We start from the raw sequence: 21,252 nt of genomic DNA, 5'->3' as shown, positions 1-21,252 counted from the left end.
TACAGACACACACATGCAATCTTTATAAAAATAATAAAATAAAATACATCTTTTTAGATTTATCCATAAGTAATTGTTACTAGTAGGAGTAATATCCTGATACTTAACAAAAGGAAAGGAACTTCTAATGGTTAAACTTTTTGGTTTTATATTTGAAATTAGTCACCATTGTTTTATATATTTATAAACATTTATATATTTAAATTTCACATTCAGAGCAGTGTAGTTGCACAGGACTGTAACCCCAGCACTTGGAGAGTGGAGGCAGGAAGGATCCAGAGTTCAAGTGAAGCTCTGCTATATAGTGAGTCCAAAGCCAGCCTGAGCTATATAAGACCCTGCCTCTAATTAATTAATTCCACAGTCAGTGGTTTGATTCAGTAACTAGGAGGGTCTACCAACTTGAAAGAGACCATTTTCATAATAAAGAAGTTATTTCAAAAGCTTTAATTTCTTAAAATAGAGGTTTTTTTTTTTTTTTTTTTTTTTTTTTTTTTTTTTTTTTTTTTTTTTGCCTAATGTGGCGGTGCACAGCTTTAATCCCAGCACTTGGGAGGCAGAGGCAGGTGGATCTCTGAATTAGAGGGCAGCTTGGTCTACAGAGTGAGTTCCAGGACAGTCAGAACTATGTAGAGAGACCCTGTCTCAAACAAAATCGATCAAACACAAAAACAAAGAAAAAAAGAAATTAAGTTTTCTTTCCAAAATAACAGTACAAAGTGAGCTTGCCCTGCATGCTGTATGACATGAAGGAGTGGGCGCCCACTGGCACTGGCTCTGTGTGTGCCCGTGTTCTCACAGCCTCTCCTTTGGAGCTGCCCAGCTCTGTCCTCCCGTAGTCAGGCTGGCTACACTCTCCTTACTTTCCTCTGTCATTCTCTTTACAGCTACGACCATGAGTTAGTGTTCGGTGTCTCCTTGAAGAACATGAATAAAGCCGAGAGGTTGGCTTTCGGTGAGTCACTCATGACCCACGCCATGACCTTCACTGCCGTCTCAGAGAAGGTAGGTCCCCGGCATGCCACTAATGGGTCCACTGATGCACAGGTGGATCCAGCTTCTCAGACTGCCAGTCCAGCAGAGCCATGGACATTCTGTATTTGATTTCTGTTGAGTGTTAGCTTCCAACTAAGATCTTCCTGTGTCACACGGTGTTTGGCTACTTGCTCAGTGGTAATTAAAACAGAATTAAAACTTATAAAAGTTTGGGTCAACAAGAGGCAAAGCAGTAACTTCTTTTCCGTGGATTGGAAGGTTAGGAAAGGAACCTAGGAAAAGATGTCAGAAACTGAAATGGGCTCTTAGAGTAAGTATCTTGATGGCCTTGCTCACCTTTTTTCCTGTGGTCATTCCGATTCACAAGCTGCTGTGGTCCACAATAACTGTGGCCTCTGTGCCCATCACTGGATTTACACATAGCGGTAGGAATTGGGATGTGAATGCTTTGGGCTCCCTGTCAATGGCGTTACTGCTGTTTGGACCCTTTCACAACCAAGCTCCTTTCTAGGCTGTGGAGTGGTCAGGAAGCACAGAAGAGAGAGGCGTGAGCTGCGCTGGCACTTTGCCCTCACAAGCAAGCATGTTCTCTGTCCAGCACCATCGCCAGAAATGCGCTCAGGCTCACTCCCTCCCTTACCTACACTGGGTTTGCTATGCTGCCTGCCAGATTTATGATCACTAAAGCATTTAGAAATAGCTGGCATATTGTTATGCCTGATTTACTTAACTGTCCTCCTAGAAGTCCTGACGTTTCTGAGGCATTTGTCTGAATCGTTTTGTGTGCTCTCTAGGCAGAACGGAGAGTGGGATGGAGTTTTCACTGTGCTTTCCTCCCGTCCCTTCCAGCTGCTTCATTAGAGGTTATTCTTTGATCTCACAGTGCTCCAGAACCCTGTGCTCTCTTACTCAGATCCAGATCTTAGCTGGTAGAGGTGCACTCCTGCCGTCCCAGCCCTGGGGAGCCTGAGGCAGGAAGGCTGAGTGCTAGATCCCTGTTTGGTCTGTATCTCAAGACTGCTCAAAACAGAAGAATCCAAACCCAAAACCTAATCTTACAGGTTTAATTACATTTATGTAAGTTATAGGGTTTGGCTTTTAAGTAATAAGACTCTTAGATGTTTTATGTGAGTTCAAGCCCATTGTGGTGTATAAAGCACCCTGAACTAACTAGGCAGCCAGTGCTCATTTCTGATCCTCAGGTACTTTTCCTAAATTGCTAGAAGGTGAGGTCTTACAGCCAGGCAGCTGTTCTTCATCATTGTATCTTCTCAGCTCTGTAGGTAGAGAGGTTCCCACGCCAAGATACAGACAGATGTATGGAGTACAGTCGCTGTTGCCTTTGTAGATTGGGAAAGCTATTCATGCAGCATGCAGCAACACATTTTTACACATGTTTTATTGTTTTGTTTTTAAGAAGGAAAACATTTGCCAAGCATTGTAGTTCATTCCTATAATTCTAACATTCAAGAGATAGAGGCAGGAAGATTGCCATGAGTTCGAGGCCAGCCTGGCTATAGCATGAGACTTTATCTCGAAGAAAAGAAAGAAAAAAAATTTTTTTCTACCACTACAAGTTTTTGGCCACTAAAACTAGTTTGAACTATATTTTAATAGTCATATTGAGGTAAATGCACACTAGTGATAATTCCTAAAAGGTCCTGCTGTGTTGGTGGTTTCTTGGACTCTTTATGAAGCAGGACCATGTGTCATTCTCAGTTTGTATGTGATCTTAGAGGACAGCTTGATCTAGGTTGCACAGGAATCCACGGCAAACATCATCAGACTTAGACTGACAGGTGAACAGATGTGATGGTAGCAGTGATGTTTCAGAGGAAGAGAAGAGGCATTGCAGTGGGCAGGGTAGAGAACAAAAGCCAACACTTAACGAGCTGGACCCAGCATGGATAGTTTGGTGGTGTTAGTACAGGTGTTGGATGTCTGTGGGTTTGTTTGTTGGCTAAATCTGAGATCTAAGAAACGTTTACTAAGAGCAGATAGCAAATGTTTGGGTGGGCAAAGCCAGAAGAAACTGAATCCCACGTGGACGACACTCATCAGGCAGTGATATGCAGGTGGGAGCTGGCTCGTGAAGTAACTGGAGCATGACACAAGGGTCAGAGATGGGAGCTGTTCTGACAGCAGCAATGTCCTCGGTAGACACAGAGGAGAACCTTTTTCCCAAATGGAGTTTGCCTTTCGTCCCTCTCTGTGTCTCTAATAAAGACTGTAAATGAGGGTTATCATGGTGAGTATCACTGTCTCTTTAAGAAGATGATCGAACTTACTTTATTAATGAAGACAAAAGAGGGAGAACAGTTGAACTGTCTGGGCTTTGTTTATGAAATTGCTCTTTTTAATTTTGCTTTGCCATTCAATCTCTTAAATTCAGTATTTATGTAGCTGAGTCAGTAAAAGAACATATTTGGAGGATATCATTACTTAGCTTCCTTAAATAGAAAACTGGGTATCTTGATATTTTTGTTTTGCTTTATAAAAACTTTGACCAGGTCTTAGAATTTCCTAAAATTAAAGCAGTGGGATGCCTTTTCAAAGAATTTGAGTGAAAGCAAGAGTCCCTGGGGACAGCTTTGTGCTTTGAGGAGTTGGCTCTCTCCATCCACCTTTGCTGGGTTCCAGAGACCCAAGTAAGGTAGTCAGACTTGCGTATCAAGTACCTCACCCACTGAGCCCTCCAGCCCTTTCTTTCTGTATAGAGTAGAACATAAAGGAGGAAATATGGGGAGGGGGATGCTCAGTGGTTAAGAGAGCTTATTGCTCTTTAGAGGACAAGATTTTATCTGAGCCCCAGCACCGAGGGCAGGGGGCTCAGAAACCTTTCTGTAACTCCAGCTCCAGAGGGCCTCACACCCACTAGCCTTCACAGCACCCACATATGTGTATGTGCACATGTGCACACCAACACACATAAATAAAACATAGATCTCTGAAATAAAAAAGGAAGTATTTCCTTTTTTACTGTATTTTTACTTCCGAGAGGTTAAAATTCCCCTAATCTTCGAGTGTCTTGGTAACATGGCCCTGCTCATACAGTTCTCTAAGCAGCTTGCAATGAGTTAAATGATGTGACACCAGCTAACAGACTCTCATTTCAGACTACACTGTTGTTCACTTTCTGGCAGGATGATCAGGATGGTGTATTTGTGAAATGGAGAGTAGAGAATTCATGGGGTGAAGACCACGGCCACAAAGGTAAGGTTCAACTACTAACTCAGCGAACCTGGGACCTGCTGTACTCTGCCTCTCTGGGTAGAAGAGTGTTCCAGTGTAGGGGATTTGTCATTACTGATCTCTCAGGCTCAGCTCTTCTACAGGAAAAACCGGTTTCTTATGTGTACCTAAACTCCCAAGTTCACTGAGACCAACATGTGTTGTTAGGACTGTAACAGAGCATCTAGGTTGAATGAAAGTGGTGAGTCCTTCTCAGTGACCTTGGTATGTGACATTTCATACATTCTTGTCCCTGCACCATCATGTTAGAGATGGGGCCCCAGCAAGAAAGGCTGAGATCAAACCGTTCCTCCTTCCAGCTGTTTGATCCCTGTTGGGTGAGATGTTTGCTTCAGTTTGGTCCTAAGTGTCTATCTTGCATCTCTGGCTTCCACACTCACTCGTTTCATTCTTATAACTAGTCTAGTAGGCTGTGTGGTTTATGTTTTCTCCAAAAGTAAGGAAGACAGATGCTGAGAAAGGTGACCACAAAACACCGGCCCATACATGTATGTGGTCCTATCACATGTGACTGTAGCCACTGCTTTTTTTTTTTATAATGATACTGGGGACTGTCCTAGGTAGGGCCTTATGCATAGGTAAGTACTCTACTACTGAACTATATTCCCCAGCCCACTTTGGGAATTCTGTTTTGAAAGAGGGCTTCACTAAATTGCCCAAGCTGACTGAACTCTCAATCCTTCAGCTGAGGTAACAGGCTGTGCTACTATACCTGACTTCCCCCCCTCTTTCTCCGTCTTTGTTGTCCCCCACTCTGTCCATACTGAGGATTGACTAGCTCAGGCCCTATGCCTGTTAAGCAGGCACTCGACCACTGAGCTTTATCCCCAGACTACATTCAGCTTGAAGTTCTAAAATTTCAAGCATAAACAGCCTTTAAAAAGCGGGTTTTTAAAATTTATTCTATTTATTTATTTATTTATTTATTTATTTATTTATTTATTTATTATGTATACAATATTCTGTCTGTGTGTATGTCTGCAGGCCAGAAGAGGGCACCAGACCTCTTTACAGATGGTTGTGAGCCACCATGTGGTTGCTTGGAATTGAATTCAGGACCTTTGGAAGAGCAGGCAATGCTCTTAACCTCTAAGCCATCTCTCCAGCCCCCTTATTTTTATTTTATATGCATTGGTGTCTGTCCATGGGTGTCAGGTCCCCAGAACTGGAATTACAGACAGTTATGAGCTGCCATGTGGATACGAGGAATTGATCTTGGGTACTCTGGAAGAGCAGGCAGTGCTCTTAATCACTGAGCCATCTCTCCAGCCCCTAAAAAGCTTTTACATATCAGAAACAAAAACAAACAAAAATAAATCTCTAGGTTTCCAAGAACATTCCCAACTACTAATCAGTGGTCAGTTAGAGATTTTAATTTTCTTTTAGTTATCCTTATTTAAAATTTTTCTACAACTTGTATATACCTACATTATTTTGTTTAGCCTTGCCACTGTAACTTATTCTGATTTCTACCAGGGTCTGGAATTGCAGTATAAAAAGCATTTTAGGTGGTAACTTTAGGCTTTATACTTAAGAGAATCCTAGGAGTTCCCTACAGAAACGTTCCTTTTGCCAGTTCCACTGTTATGAATTGCAGTGCAGTATTTTAAAAAGTATGCTTTCTTACTAAATAAATTTCATTTTAGTACAAATGCAATTGGTATCTGGGAGTAGAGACTTTAAGCCTTAACAAAGCTAGCAAAAAGAGTTACAATGTCTCTGTTAAATCCTTGAGTCAGCGATGGCTAAGAAATGAATGCAGCATGTCTTTCTCTGTACTGCCAGCCAGCTCGCAAATAACTACATGGAGACATCATATTAATTACAAAAGCTTGGCCATTAGTTTAGGCTTATCCCACTAGCTCTTATAACTTTAATCAACCCATTTATATTTATCTATGTTCTATCAAGTGGCATTACCTTTCTTTCATCTTGCACCTCCTGTTTCCTCCCCATGCCTCCCACATGCCTAGATTCCTCCTCAGAAATCATGCCTATACCTTCTGTCTAGCTATTTGGTCTTTCAGCTTTTTATTATACCAATCACAGCAATACATGTTCACACAATGTACAAATGTCTGGCAACAAATGAGCACTTACGTTACCTGGCAGGGAAATGCATGAAGGTGGTTTCCCTGAGTGAGACTCATCCATTGTCCTCCAGTGTTGACCCGCTGCAATTTCCCCAGATGCAGAAAATTTACTGTGTTCATGCTTCTCCTGTTTTAATTTTTTAAAAAAGAAAGGGATGTTTATGTTTTAAAGGATTGGGTAACTTGTAGCAAATCTAAAATACTGGGTTCAAGTTACTTTTCTCTTGCTTCAGGTGAACCTCTCTGGCTTCTGACTCATCTTTGTCCAAGAAAAGGACTAAGGTTACATACAGCTTGCCTTTTTGGCAGTTTCATTCTGTGACATCACTGGGTTTCAGCTATAAGGAAGGCCGGACAATCATAAAGTTAGGAGAAGGCTCTGTGTCTTGTGTGTTACTGCTCGAAAACTAAATACTTGCTCCAGAGAGGATTCTAGCCGCTTTGCTGGCTTCCTCTTTGGTTGGACCCTTTCCCTGTGCAGTGCAGGTTACCTTCCCGGTCTCACTGCCTCTGTCATGTTGAGAGAACCAGGGTCTTGATGCTCACACTCTCTGGAATCTGTCTCGAGAAAGCCAAATACTGTTTTGGTGGTTATTCTCAAATAGCTAAAATGCCTGAGATTGTAGAGCCACAAAAATAAGAGATTGAATTGGGGATGGGCAAGGAATAGTTCATTCAAAGCCAAAATAAATAACTCTATGTGTTTCTTGGTAATGTCCTTTCTAACTTAACAGGAAGAAAGGAAACTATGATCTAATTTTATTGGCACACTTGGCCTGGCCTTTGGAGAGCACCTAATGTGTTACTCTGGTGACAATGTATGTTTACTTCAGCAAGGTCCTTCGTCTGTCATCCATGGCTGACCCATGGAGGCAGACCTTGTAATTTGTATGAAGTGGGCTCCTGGGGTCTTGTTTCTGTAGACATTGTTAACAGTTTATTATTGTTCTCTTTGGGATTTCTGTCCATTAAGATCCATATTTCTGAAAAGTGGCTTTGATCCTATAAGCTGGAGGTAAACAGGCAAAGATACTTAGGCAGGCTGTCCTCGCTCTCTGCCCTGGCTCGGCCTCAGTCTTCTCCCTTGATCATGTTCCTGGCATTTTCTGCCCAGTGTAAGTTGGATATGCGGGTGGGCGTGAGTCCTGGCAGTCCGCTGCGCTAGAAATGGAGCACGTGTAGAGCAGGCATCCCACAGCTGTTGCCTGCCCTGTGTGAAATCCTGCCTCGTTTGATCCTCGTTTATGGTTCGTATCAGAAATGGGTCTCATAGTGATATGAAGAAAGAGGCTGTGGGATTTGCTACCTTGTTTCTTATTTTAAAAAGGTGATCTTATAAAATATTTTAGAAGCTGCTCAGAAGTGTAAGTTCAAGGAAGTAGTGCTGAGGATAGTGGCCTACGCTGTAGCCCAGTACTTGGGAGTTGGAGGTGGGAAGATTAGGAGTTCAAGGTCATCCTGTGTTTTTGAGACTTAGTATCAGTCCCCACCCCCCAAAAAATAATAGAGGAAATAGCCCTTGACTCCACTCATCCTTAGTCAGAAACTTATCTGAGAGAGTGTAGTCTTTAGGCCAGAATGACTGCAGGCCACATCACACCCTGACTGCAGAGCGGCTTCCTGAGTGAAAGCAATGCTTTCTCTGAACTCAAGTTGTGAAAGCATCTGGCCTAGTCACAAGACAGTGCGTGGTTCAGTTATATTTGAATGCTTAGTCTCCGGTTAGTGAAACTGTTTGGGAAGAATTTGGTATGGCCTCATTGGGGAAGATGTGTCTCTGGGGACAGGTTTTGAGTTTTCAGGAGTCCACAGCGTTCCCAGTTAGCTCTCAGCCTCGTGGTTGTCCCAGCTACAGCCCCAGCACCGTGCTGCCTGCTGCCGTGCTCCCTACCACGTGGTAGTCATGAGCTCTCATTGATCTTTAGTGACCAGAAACCATAAGACTCTGTTCTTTGTTGTTAAGCTAAGATTACATGAGAAAGTAAGAGAATAATGTAACTTTTGAGAGGGTATATTTCCAATACTGCAAATTTTCTTCATTGGATGAAAATCTTTATCTTTTAAAAATTGTCTCTTAGCCAGGCAGTGGTGTTACACACCTTTAATCCCAGCACAGAGACAGAGGTAGGTGGATCTCTACAAGTTCAAGGCCAGCCTGGTCTATAGAGCTAGTTCTAGAACAGCTAAGACTACACAAAGAACCCTGTCTTGAAAAACAAAACATAAAAATCCCTTATTTTTCGTTTTGAGCCAAGATGAGTTTTGCACATTCAGATTGTTTTGCATCTTTCAGGTACATGAGCTTTTAAAATGATTTTAAACCACATTTTTTTATCTTACAAATAAAACTGCCTGTTTCTGATTTAATTTTAGTAAAATGTCTAGACTTCCTCCAAAAAAAGAACTTTGTGTTTCTGGTTAGAGAAACGTCAGCATGTTGGATATTAATCAAAAAGAAGCTTCCTTGCCAATTTACGTTACATCCTTTATTATATCCCGCTTCATGACCAGTAAGTGTCTCTCACTAGCCAGATAGCACATAATTTTGAAAGCAGTATATTCAGAATTTTGCACAAATCCCGTTCCTATGATTTTCTGTCGTGGAAGCTGGTGTGCTGTGGTAAAAGCCTGCTTATCGGTTCCCGGGCACAGATCCCCGAGGGCCTCGCTGGCCTTTGTGCCGCCCTCCCGGCAGCACAGCTGCTGCTCTTCCCATAAAGCTTTGTTCAGACTGTATATGACAGTTGTTCAGACTCTCCAGAGTTAGCTGTCAGAGGTACCCAAGATGGGTTTGCTGATGTGATTGTGTGGTTGCACCAGTGCTGTGTGTGGAAGCAGTTGAAGCTTATTGAGAGATTTTGATGTGTGCATGTTGCACGGGATTGGGGCAGGGTTGGGATTCAGATCTCATGGATTTCTTAGTCATATACGACTTACAGAGAACCACTGGTATTTGCTGGTGTGATTAGGATTCACTTGGAGAGCTAGAAACTCAAATAGTATAAATGATGTGAGCTGAACTGGCTGTAATAAGAGTGATTTTATAGCTTACGGCAGAGGTCCTTGATCTGGAGAGCTCGTTACTTTATGGCAGAGGATTTCATGTTTCCCCACGATTGGTCGATTCAGCTCTTGCCAGGGACACCTGGGAGTGTAGTTCTTTGAGAAGGACTTTTCACTGCTTATCTTTGTTAACTGAAAACTAGTACTTGTGAGTGGAGCAGAGGGAGCACAGGCTGTCGGGGTCAGTGGTGCGTCCTTATTGACATGCAGAACTTGAGGCAGCTGCCATGTGGGCACAGGGACACTCTAGATCCAAGGCTTCAAACCTGTAAACAGGCTCAGCTTCTGAGAGAATCCCTCTCCTAGTTAACAAAATGTTATATGTATATTTCTGCTTTTTTTGTAAAAGACTCTACTTTGCCCTAAGGCATGTTTATGCCATTTTAAGGATGGTTAAGCACAGAATCTGGAGCTAGGCTGTATGGACGCCTCCAAGTGTCCCACAGTCCATTGGCTGTGCATGGTGTTGTGTGGTATTGAGCCTGTCTGAGTGTGACTTTCTCATCTACAAGGCTGGTGTGTAACTGTTGTGTGAAATGCAAAGGAAGCACACCACAGCCTTGGCTGCTGTCGTTAGTGCTCTAGATGACGGGAGCAGGAGCTCACTTCCTCGTTTGGAAAGGACTGTCTCACTTGCCATGGCTTCAGAGCTTTTAGAATACAGCTCTCAGCATGACTGCTACTACGTCACAGTTACAGTGTAAGCTTGGTTTCGTGAGAAAAGGCAGTGAAGATGGGTAAACCCGGTGCTGAGGAAAAGCCATTAGCAGTGGCGTCAGCTCCCATTTATCAACAGGATGCAGAGAACCGTGCACAGACCATGATGGAATGAATGTCCCCGACCCTCAGAGGAATTTATATTTAATCTCCTGGGACATGGGAACAGGATCTGAAGAGGGCTGTGATGTGACAGAAGTGGCATTCATGGTGTGCTCCTCAGACTGTAAGATACAGGACAAATAGACCGAGAAGAGTAAAGGTGATTGCTCCAAGAGGCTGGTGACTGGAGAGAGGAAGGGCTGGGCTTGGCCCCTCAGTGCGGGGATGTGGGAAAGCAGGGCTGAGGTTCCTGAGAAGGTGAGGGTGGAAAGCCTACCTCAGCAGCCAGGTGTCAGGGTTTGGGAGATTGGGGGAGGGCCATAGTAATGTAATGAAGGAACAGTCAAAGCAAAGGAAAGAGCTTTGGACTTAGATACATGGGTGGTTTCGGAAACTTTAGGAGACCGGGATGCCAGCACTGTGTCCTTTGTGCCAAACCAGCTTTTCACTATTGTGTCTTCTAGTCTAGTACAGTGCGTGTGTTGGAGGGGGGGAGTATTGAAGCTGGGATGGTTGAGGCTAGTCTCGCTCGCGCTGTGTGTGTGTGTGTGTGTGTGTGTGTGTGTGTGTGTGAGAGAGAGAGAGAGAGAGAGAGAGAGAGAGAGAGAGAGAGAGAGAGAGAGACAAACACAAGAATAAGTGCAGTAACAGAATGGTGAGCAGGGAGAGTGAACTGTGGGCCCCCCTTAGGAGTTCTCCAGGAAAACAGCTTGATAAAGGGTAGGGCTTCTTGCCAAGGCTAAGGAGAGGCTAGCTAGGGAGTTGGTAGCTCAGATAGCAGTCCTTGGCATTTGGAGAATGCTTTGGACAAGAGGTGTGTGACCAAGCAGTAACGTCGCCTGCCATCCTTGTTCTAGGGTAAGGCCTAGAACAAGAGGTGTGTGACCAAGCAGTAACGTGGCCTGCCATCCTTGTTCTAGGGTAAGCCCTAGAACAAGGAGTGATGGTTTGGGGGGACAGAGAAAAGTTCCCTGTGAAGTCAGGCCCTTGGGCAGGAAAAATCTTGGCTTGACCCAGTCATGTATAGTCTCAGGCTTGCCTGGGTTCTGGGGATAAGAGACTCGAGCCCTGCAGTAAGCTGCCATCTCTGGACCACTTAGGGAAGGGCACCTTCTTGGGGTGACTGCACTTTTGGTTCTTGAATTTTGTTATGGCTTTTAAAAGTACAAATGAAAACTGGGAGTGGTAGTGCACACACCTTTAATCCCAGCACTCAGGAGGCAGAGGCGGGTGGATCTCTGTGAGTTTGCGGCCAGCCTGGTCTACAGAGTGAGTTCCAGGATAGCTAGGACAGCTAAGGCTATACAGAAAAACTTTATCTCAAAAATCAAAAAAAAAAAAAAAAAAAAACAAGAAAAAGGAGGTTGGAAGAGTATGCATGGGGCAGTGGAATTGGGTAATGGACCTTGCTTCCAAACCTTACGCCGTGAGATTGGTTCCTGAGGCCCATGAGGTAGAAGGAGAAAGCCATCTCCCACAAGTTGCCCTCTGACTCCTATACCATGGCATGTTGCACATTCAAATAAATATAATTTAAACACTCAAAGATACCCAAGCAGCCCTCCTTTACTGTGTTTGCTGTTTCACCATGCCTCGTTTTTCCTGTGCCTTTAGCAGGGCCGCCTCACCTTCTCTAGCCTTTGTGTCTGATAGAGGCCACCCATAATATCCGGCTCTGTGCATATCTCAGCTGTTATCAGCGAAGGTTCGTGACCATGAATGTGTCCTCAGCCCAGCCAGACATCTGTGTCTAGTCTGGAGGAGAAGCAGCTTCTTAAATCACTGTCCAAGTGACAGTCATAAGTATAAGTGGTTATTTGGTCACCTCCCTCTACCTTTTTCTTTATGAAACATTAACCCTTTATGAGGGGTAAGACAGAGCTCATATAATTTATTGCCTTTCCTTTTGTTAGAGGTTTTTAAATATGTGTGTGTCCTTGTGTATGTGCACATAGTACAGGTGCCTTTGGAGGCTAGAAGGTGGGTATTGGGTCCCCTGGAGCTAGTTACAGATGGTTGTAAGCCCCCCAACATGGGTTCTGAGAACTGAACTCAGGTCTCCTGGAAGAGCAGCAAGGGCTCTTAACTGTTCAGCCATCTCTCCAGCCTCTACTGCTTCTCTTTCGGTTTCTCCATACTTTTATCTGTGTGTGCGTACATGCCGCGGTAGAATATGGGAGGAAGAGGGCTACGTGAAGGACTCTCCTTTACCGTGTGCGTTCCAGGTATCACACTTGGGTTACTGAGCTGAGCAGCCAGTGCCTTTATCTACAAAAAGCCATCTTGAGAGGCCTCAGGTAAAAGAAAACTTAAAAATGGCTCAGACAAACTGTAAAAGAAAGTTGGCAGTTGTCTATACAAGTCTTAATAATAGAGACACATGGAGATTGAGAATGCAGATACAGAGTCAGTCCCAGAACTGTTGTTAGTATTACAGTATTGGTCCTGAGATGAACAAACAGCCCAGACTTCAGTGGTAGGGGTGGCGCTTGTGATGACAGTTGTTGCTGTTTGTCCCCTAGGATGCAGTCTACAGGTAGAGACTTACTGAAGCTGTGATGTAAAGGTAACAGGCTCCTCTAGTAGGTGTAGACCGTTTTAAAATTACCTCTTCCTTCTCTTCTTCTCTTCTTACTGTTTCTAAAAATATTTTCTTATAATAAACTTGAATTATTTGGGTAACTTTTTAAAGGAGCCAAAAAATAATAGAACATTTTAAATACCTGGAGAGAACATGGATTAGCTCATGGCATGACATGCTGTTTAGTTACTGTTATGTGTTGGACTGTGTGTGTACAGTGCATGCACTGTGTGAAGCCCTCAGATGACAGACCGATGATGTGTGCTTTCTTAAGTACTTTCTCAATTGCTGTGTGTTCTTTGCAGTGTTGTTGCAGTGGCTGACTAGCGTCTGTAAGGTGTCTCTCACTCTGTCTTAGACAGTTTGGAAGCCTAGCTGCACCCTTGAGTTAGGGTGTCGAGTCACAGTTGTCTTCCTTAGGTCAGTGCAGCTGAACAGGCAATGTCTCACTGTTTATTTCTATGTACAGAATCTCATTACATTGCTCAGGCCAGCCTCAACTGTGTGGTCTTCCTGTCTGGCTGCTTGTGCTGGGATTACAGGTGTGCACTACCACACCTATTTAATGACTTCATTTTCCCTACACTTGTTTGTTGGTTTTTAGGAATTTTTTAAGTTTTATTTAACTTACGTATATGATGCTCTATCTACATGTACATCTGTAGACCAGAAGGAGGGCACCAGATTTCATTACAGATGGCTGTGAGCTACCATGTGGGTGCTGGGAATTGAACTCAGGACCTCTGGAAGAGCTGCCAATGCTCTTAACCACTGAGCCATCTCTCCAGCCTCCCCGCCACACACACCTTTTTAATAGCAAAATAATAATTAACTACAAATTGTCAGTGAGGTGCAGTATGTCTTAGAACAAGATGAGAAAAACTGGGAAATATTTCTAATTCATAAGTGGCATTATTGGGGCTGGAGCTGGCTCAGCAGTTGAGAGCACAGGCTTCCTTCCCGAGGACCCAGGTTCAGTTCTCAGCACCCACTTCAGATCAGACAAACAGCCCACAGTCACCTGTAACCCCAGCTCCAGGATGTCCAAGTTCCTCTTCTGGCTCCATAGGTCTACACTGCTTCTACACGCCCTACTACATACATATAACTAGAAATAAAATAATAATTAAAAGTATGTATTAGTCAGTTAAAAAATAAATGATAATGTTTTGTTGTTTTAATACAGTCTGCAAGGTTTAATTCTCAGACCCCGGCAGGCAATCAGAAACTCAGGTAGGTGCTCCTGTCTGTAAAGCTGCCAATCAGGCCTCTTCACGTGTGAGTCTCAGCACCTGGCTCTGCACCTTTATCCCAGACCCTGCCTGCCCTTTCCCCATACAAAACTCAGAAACTTTGCCAGATACTTAGGAATTGCTTATTTTATTTTATTTGCTCAAAGAATATAAATAAGATACTAATGCTTAAGTGAAATTGTATCTCTGAAGTTGACTTCATTATACATTGCATTGGCTGTCTTCCTAAATGTTAACTTTGGGATCCTAATTTGCTGTTCTCATTTGGGCTGGGAACTGAAGTTCAGAGCCCCGCACCCACAATCTGCTGCCGAGTGCACCACAGCACCCTGGGGCTCCAGACTGTGTCAGCCCTCCTGGTTTCAGCCTCACTGATCCTAATCTTGGTAAAACTCTGAGACATGCAGTGTCAACAATTGGAGCTGCCACGTCTGTTATCTTCCCAGGGTGCAATTACTTGGCAGCTTTCACACTGTGAGGGTGTCCTGGTCCTCGAAGAACTCATATCCTGCAGAGAGAAGCTAATCAAGGCTGTCCTCTTGCAGGGACATGGAAAGGGTGGGCTACAATTGATAGGAGATTTAATTTGTGAGGACTTAATCTGATCTGCTTTTGGAACAAGATCGTGCAGATGTACTTTGTGTCCATTTTCTTGGGGCAGTCTTGGGAGACTCATTTGATTGTGTGCGATAGTATTGTTAAGGCCCAGAGTTTTCTTACGGAGTCTGCTCCTTCCTTTACCTGGTTCACTGCCACAGCTGCTCCAGGACATGCGCAGCTGCGCTGTGGTAGGGAACAATGGCTAATGTTTCAGATGGTGCTCTCACTCTGTAGCCTAGCCTGACCTCAAACTTGCAGTAATCCTGCTTCAGCCTCTGAGGTGCTAGGATTGCAGTCATTGGCCAGTGCATGTCTTTGACAAGGCGAATGTGAGTTTCTCAGGAGTGCTCGGATTTGGGTGCACTGATACAGATGTTGGTAATCAGTGTCAGGGCAGATCAGAAGCAGCACAGGCCACACTCTGTGCTCGCTCCTTACCCACTGTTGGAAGAAGCAGCCTGGCATCAAGAGGGTACTCACCAGGTGAGCAACCCTTGACAAGGCTTGCTTCAGCACCCCTGAGATCACACGTGTGTGTACTTGCCAGTGTGATGCTGGGGAAAGGAACGCAGAGACCATTTCACAGTAACTGGCAAGTGCTTATTAGAATGTTTTCTTATGAGGTGACGAGGTGAGCTTTCTGGTATACATATGTGAGCAAGCTGCATTTTCCTCTATTATCTCCACCCTTATTTTTTGAGGCAGTGTTTCTCACTGAACCGGGAACTTACTGTGACTGCCAGCAAGACCCTGGGATCCACCTCTCTCCATACTCCCGGGTCATGGTTTTAGGAGCTTACCATCATGCATAGCTTTCTATGTGGGTGCTGGTAATCTGAACTTAAATCCTTATGTACAGTAAGCACTTTACCCACTGAGCCATCTCCCCAGCCCATAGAACTGTTTAAACTTAATTTTTAGTATAATAAATAGTAATATAACCCACATAAGCTAGCTTTTTACGTTTATTTATTTCATTTTGTGTGTGAGAGAGTTTCTCCTGCAGGCATGGGTGTGTTTTGCATATGTATCTGGTGCCCTTGGGGATCAGAAGAATGCATTGGATGCCCTGGAACAGGATCACAAGTGCTGGTCACCGTGTTGGTGCCAGGAATCAAACCTAGATCCTCAGCAAGAGCAGCAAGTACTCTAGACCACTGAGCCATCCCTCTAGCCATCTTTAATTATTTTAAAAGTATAAACAGATCTTGAGGCCAAAGAAGTTTGGAAACCGCTTAACTAGAGAACCCTCTTGGTTTTGGGAGTGTGTGTGTGTGTGTGTGTGTGTGTGTATTTGTTTCTATATATCTTTCTGTGTATTATTTGCTTTGCTTTGTTTTTGAGACAGGGTCTCATGGAGCCCATGCTGACTTTGAGCTCCCTATGTAGCAGAAGATGGCTTTGAAATCTTGATCTTCTTGCCTTACCTTCCGAAATGCTACTGTTATAAGAGTGTGCTATCGGGCTGGAGAGATGGCTCAGAGGTTAAAAGAACTGACTGCTGTTCTGAAGGTCCTGAGTTCAATTCCCAGCAACCACATGATGGCTCACACCCATCTATAATTAGATCTGGTGCCCAGAACACTATATACATAATAAATAAATTAAAAAAAAAGTGTGCTATCATACCTGACTTTAGAGAACCCTCTTGGAAGAAACATCTGTGTCTTCTCCCTTACTCTCGGTCCTGCGTGGGGATTAATACCACAAGCCCAGATTTAAAGAAACAGAGAGAGAGGTGGCTAAGTGTCTATAGCAGGTGCTAGCTGCATCTTGTAGCTAGTGGATGCTCTTTCTTGCGAATCCCTTGATGCGCCTGCCGTGCTCCTGTTAGGTACATGTTTTGTGTATGCTTGTGCATCCCTCCGTAGCTCATAATCCTGCTTTTAACATGTTTTAACACACACTTTAGTAGTCTCTCATTTCCACTTTGTTTTTCATACTGCTGGTGGCTTAGGCATATTATTTGCCCACAGGAGCTTGCTGGAAGTATGGTCCTGAAGAGGAACTTGTGTGACCTTGTAGAGGCTGAGATTCAGACAATCTCTCTGATGGGAAGAGGCAGGCTGCTAGTATGGGTACCTCTGTGCAGCCCCCCAGGGAAGGGCCCTGCTGGGGAATGTGGGACACTTGCTGTCTCGGTGTTTGGGCACTACACATTCCCTTTCAGAAAAGCAAGGGCTGTGTGATCACTCACTGTCAACTGCAAATGAGTGAGTGGCTGCTGGGCATGGTGACGTGGCCCGTCTACATGCCTGGAGCAGTTTAGCTGGGATACTGGGAGTGTGGGTGAGGTGAGAATGAACCTGCATAGCCATTGGTCCTCTCTGAACCAAACTTCCCTAGTACTGGACATCAGTTCCTCTGAGTTCCCGTTTCATAGTTGGTAAAAGTACAGCCATGTCTATCCTGTCTGCTTCACGGACTTGCTAGTAAGACTGGGATTCAAATGCGATTGCAGGTTAAAGCTGGAAAACACTTTGGTAAAAGATCTTGCTGCAGGAGGTTCCCTGCTCTTTGCCTGCCCTCTGAACTCATAGGTTCTTCTCTTCTTCCAGGTTACCTGTGCATGACTGATGAGTGGTTCTCCGAGTACGTCTACGAGGTGGTGGTGGACAGGAAGCATGTCCCAGAAGAGGTGCTGGCGGTCTTAGAGCAGGAGCCCATTGTCCTGCCGGCATGGGACCCCATGGGGGCTTTGGCTGAGTGAGTGGCACTGCTTCCAGCTCTTTCCTCCTCCCATGGGATCGGATATAGCTGCCGAGGACAGATCCAGGGACTGAAACCAAAGTTACATGGGTGGCTGTTCCCACAGGACACAGGCAGACTCTTGGGTTCCCAGTCTCCTCCAGGAACCTCTTTGGGAAAGATGCTTTATGCTGAAACAAATATTCATAAGAAAAAAAAAGAAAAAGGAAGAGCACTGTTTGCTCTCCTCATCTCTGCCGGCTCAGGTCTCTTAGCATTTTAACCAGATGTAATTGTCCTAACTGTCGTGGTCTTTGTGTTTGTAGTAAGAGAATAAGATGAGCCGCCGAGGTGTGCAGAGAACAAACAGACCCGTGCTCCTCGTTTCTAGAGTAGATTGGGGGAGGGTTAGCTAGGATTCGAACTCTTAGCGCTGCATGCTGCCTCACAGGTCATTGTCCTTCCTACACTGTGGTCACTAATTCAACTTTTGCAGGGTTGCTTCATGTGATTCTGATAGCCCGAGAAGGGAAGGTTGATCAGTCTGACATGATTCCTTCCTGTGGGACACAGCTTCGCTTGGGTCAGGTTAAACAGGTTTAGAGAAAACCTTGTGGGGTCAGCTGTGGTCACTGGGGCGCCCCATTGACAGGTTTAACTTGTGTCTCTGCCTTGGGGGTTGGGTGGGGATAGGAAGCGATGCTCCTTCTTCTGATAACTTGATGGTGCTGAGAAGCTTTTGAATAAAATACTTTGCTAAATGAGAATAAACCAGCGTGTTTGATCTGTAAACTCTAAGAAGTGTGTATTTAGCTACAAAGGGGATCAGCCAATGGTGAAGGTTCATCAAAGTGAAGAACCAGGGTCAGAGCTCAGGGTTTCCTGAAGGATCCAACCCATCCTGGGCCTGCCCACCCTTATCCTCATGGCCTCTGCAGATCTGAGAGCCTGTGTCCCTGCCATCATCCCACCCAGATCCAGTGTCTCTCTCAAGGTGGGGCCTCTGGTGGGTCTGGCCTTAGGGGCTAACGAGCATCGGCAAACAGACTATATCTGTTTCAGTGAACATTGAGCAGCGCTTCCATGTAGCATTTACATCAGTGTCTGCGTCCCTGATTTTTCTGGCTCCCCAATTGTTCCTAGCCCTAGCAGGGGATGTTGTTTGTCAAATCCGATAAAGACTCAGACCTTAGCCAGTATGTCCACAGCATTCGAGTCATCCTGGTCTAGGGTAATAGTCGCCCTTTCACAGATCTGAAAATTCGGGTCACCTCCAAACTGAGGCCAAGGAAACTGACAGCTACCTTCTCATTTTAACTACGTTTACCAGAAACCCTGGAGTGCATTTGGGAGTGCTAGGAGAGGTGGAGGGTAGTGGTGCTGGCTCTGAAGGGCTGAGTCAGGAGGATTGCCAAGAGCTCAAGGTCAGCCTAGAATACATAATGAGTTCCAGACCAGGATGGACTGAGACCAAGAGCCTGTTTCGAACAAAACAAATAAAAATGATATGAGAAAAACCAAAGAGAACTCTACGTGGTAAAATTGCCTTTCCAGATTGAGATGAAATAAAGGACATTTTTTCAAAAAAAAGAAAAAGAAAAATTGAGTTTTTCCCAAGAGAAGGAGGTGATCCTTAAGTGCATCTGTGAACAGAGAGCACAGACTGCTAAGCGTAGCGGCATCCAGACAACCAGACCCGCCGGTCTGACAGAGCTCAAAAGAAAACTAAAACAAGGAAGCCCAGACCAGCTACACAGTAAGGCCTCCCAAAACACCCCCCCCCCAAAAGAAAACCCCAAAGTCATAAAGGTAGCTGGAGAGGCAGGTAATTGGGTTGACTCGTTGAAAGTCTTATCATTTGGGTAGAAGATAAAAGTGTTAATTTTAGGTATTGGTGTGTTAACACAGATGCTAAACTTTGTGGATTCCTGCGATAGACCTAAGGTAGTTCCCAGCCAAGGGCGAACAGAGTAAGAAAACACAGACAGTCCACAGAAGACAGAGCAGGCCCCTGAGATGGCTCTGCTGAGAAGTGCTTGCTGGCCAAGCCTGACTTGAGTGAGTTTGGGCCTCAGGCCCCATGGTGGAAGGAGAGGGCCAACTGAAAGTTGTTCTCTGGCCTCCGAATGTCATGTGCATGTCTGTGTTTAACCACACACATCACATAACCCTACACATGACACACAATAATAAACATATACTAAACATTTAAAAAGAAGGCCGGATGGGGGGGAAATAGCAAGAAAAGTAGAATATCAAAATAAGGTAGGGTACGTGACCAGGTTTGGTGGTGGCTCCTGACTTGACTCTCAGCACCCAGGAGGTGGAGACTGGAGGGTTTCTGAGTTCAAGGACAGCCGGGGTTATCCAGTGAGATAAAAGAGAAGTGTGCCTAACTCAGGGCATAATTTATATAAATGGATTCAATGTTCCTCTAAGAAATATTTAATTGCATTTTTAAAGGAAATTGAGCTATGTGCTGAGTATAAGAGACATGAGTGGCCTTCAATATAAAAATGCATTGCCTGGTATAGCTGTGCCTTGTGAACTGGAAGGCTGTGGAGGAGGAGGACCCGGATTCAAGGCCATCCTCAGCCACAGAGCCAGGTCCAATCCAGCCTTTCTCATAAGCTCTCTCAGGTAGTGTATAAACTAAAACAAGCCTGGTTAAGCCACAAGCCACAGAAGGAGGGCCATTCAGAGTAGCCCATCGGTCCAGCTGCAGCGTGAATGCCTCCCTGGAGTTGGTAACACAGCGGCCCTGGAAAGGTACTGAAGCAGAAACATCCGTAGATGTGGACTCGTTGCATGACTTTACCCATTCCCAGAAAACTATGAAGACCTTAAATTCTGTGTTCCTAATAACACCTCAAAATACATGAAAAATTGAAAACTATATGAAAACACAAGTAATCCACATCATAATGGGAGTTTAAGAAACTTCATGATTACCAAGAGCTTGAACAACGGGAAATTGGTGAGTACGTAAAAGAAACAGCATTCAGTGTGTTTGCTACGAGGATGCTGTTGGGATTCATCTCACAGCTGAATGTACGTTTTGAACATGAGTGGGACCTTTTTTTTTTTTTTTTCTGGCACCAAGGATTAAACCTGGGTCCTGCCCTAGCAAATGCTGTACAGAGCTATGTTCACAGACCACACGTGAAACTTTTTAAAAATTCAACCCTTATAGCATACACTCCAACCATAGGACACTTAGGTGAAGAACCAAAATTAGAAGACCAGTTGAAGTGTGTTCCCTATCTTTAAAAATTAACTCATGATCACAGGCAGTTTAACCTGAATTATAATTAGATTAGTTATATAAGTGTATATCAAAAGGGATCAGAAAGGATTAAGCCCAAAGGAAGATATGCCAACAGAGGCTAAATGGATTCACAAAGCCCCAAATTCTTTTTAAAGAGTAACAAATCTTTTGTAAGACTAGGCAAGTTTTTAATAAGTAAGTAAAAGGACACTTGACTGTGGCAGCTGATGCCCATAGCTGCAGATTTGGGGGAGGAGGTAGGGGCAACAGCAGCAGGAATTTGTGGTCATCCTTGAATATACGGCAAGTTTGAGACCAGTCTGTGCTACAGGAGCCTGCTGGATTCTGAGGGCCATTGGCCTGCCGGTCCAGCAGAAACATCTCAATGAGACTGTCTCCAAAATAGAGGCAGACGTCTGCCACCAACCCCTGGCCTCTACGTGCATGGGCAACACGTGTGTGCTTAACACAATGAACTATCTTACGGCCTAAAGAATTGTTTGTTTTTAAGTCTGGTATAACATAATGAAAACAAAAGCCATGTAAATTTCACCTACAAACATGGATGCAAAAGTCCCCAACCAAATCCAGCCATCCAATAAACAGTAACCTCCCCAAAACAAACTTTTATTAGCTACT

The 21,252-nt window shown here is 44.4% G+C and overlaps 1 protein-coding gene across 3 annotated transcripts in view; it reads left to right on the top strand.

Annotated features, from left to right (window-relative positions):
- Blmh (bleomycin hydrolase) overlaps nt 1-18,116 on the top strand; it is a 35,832-nt gene extending 17,716 nt beyond the window's left edge. For all 3 annotated transcript variants that reach the window (XM_050128696.1, XM_050128695.1, XM_050128697.1), the window contains 3 exons: nt 888-1,005; nt 4,140-4,209; nt 17,216-18,116. In XM_050128696.1, coding sequence (XP_049984653.1) covers nt 888-1,005; nt 4,140-4,209; nt 17,216-17,367 — 340 coding nt within the window. In that variant the 3' untranslated portion in view covers nt 17,368-18,116. The remainder of the gene's footprint in view (nt 1-887; nt 1,006-4,139; nt 4,210-17,215) is intronic.
- The last annotated feature ends 3,136 nt before the right edge of the window (nt 18,117-21,252 follow it).

Source organism: Alexandromys fortis, unplaced genomic scaffold, assembly GCF_014885135.2.
Source record: "Alexandromys fortis isolate MF-2015 unplaced genomic scaffold, M_Fortis_MF-2015_v1.1 scaffold_80, whole genome shotgun sequence".
In the NCBI taxonomy this organism is placed as follows: Eukaryota; Metazoa; Chordata; class Mammalia; order Rodentia; family Cricetidae; genus Alexandromys; species Alexandromys fortis.
The sequence above is the reverse complement of the archived record's forward strand: the minus strand, read 5'-3'. Positions and strand labels throughout refer to the sequence as shown.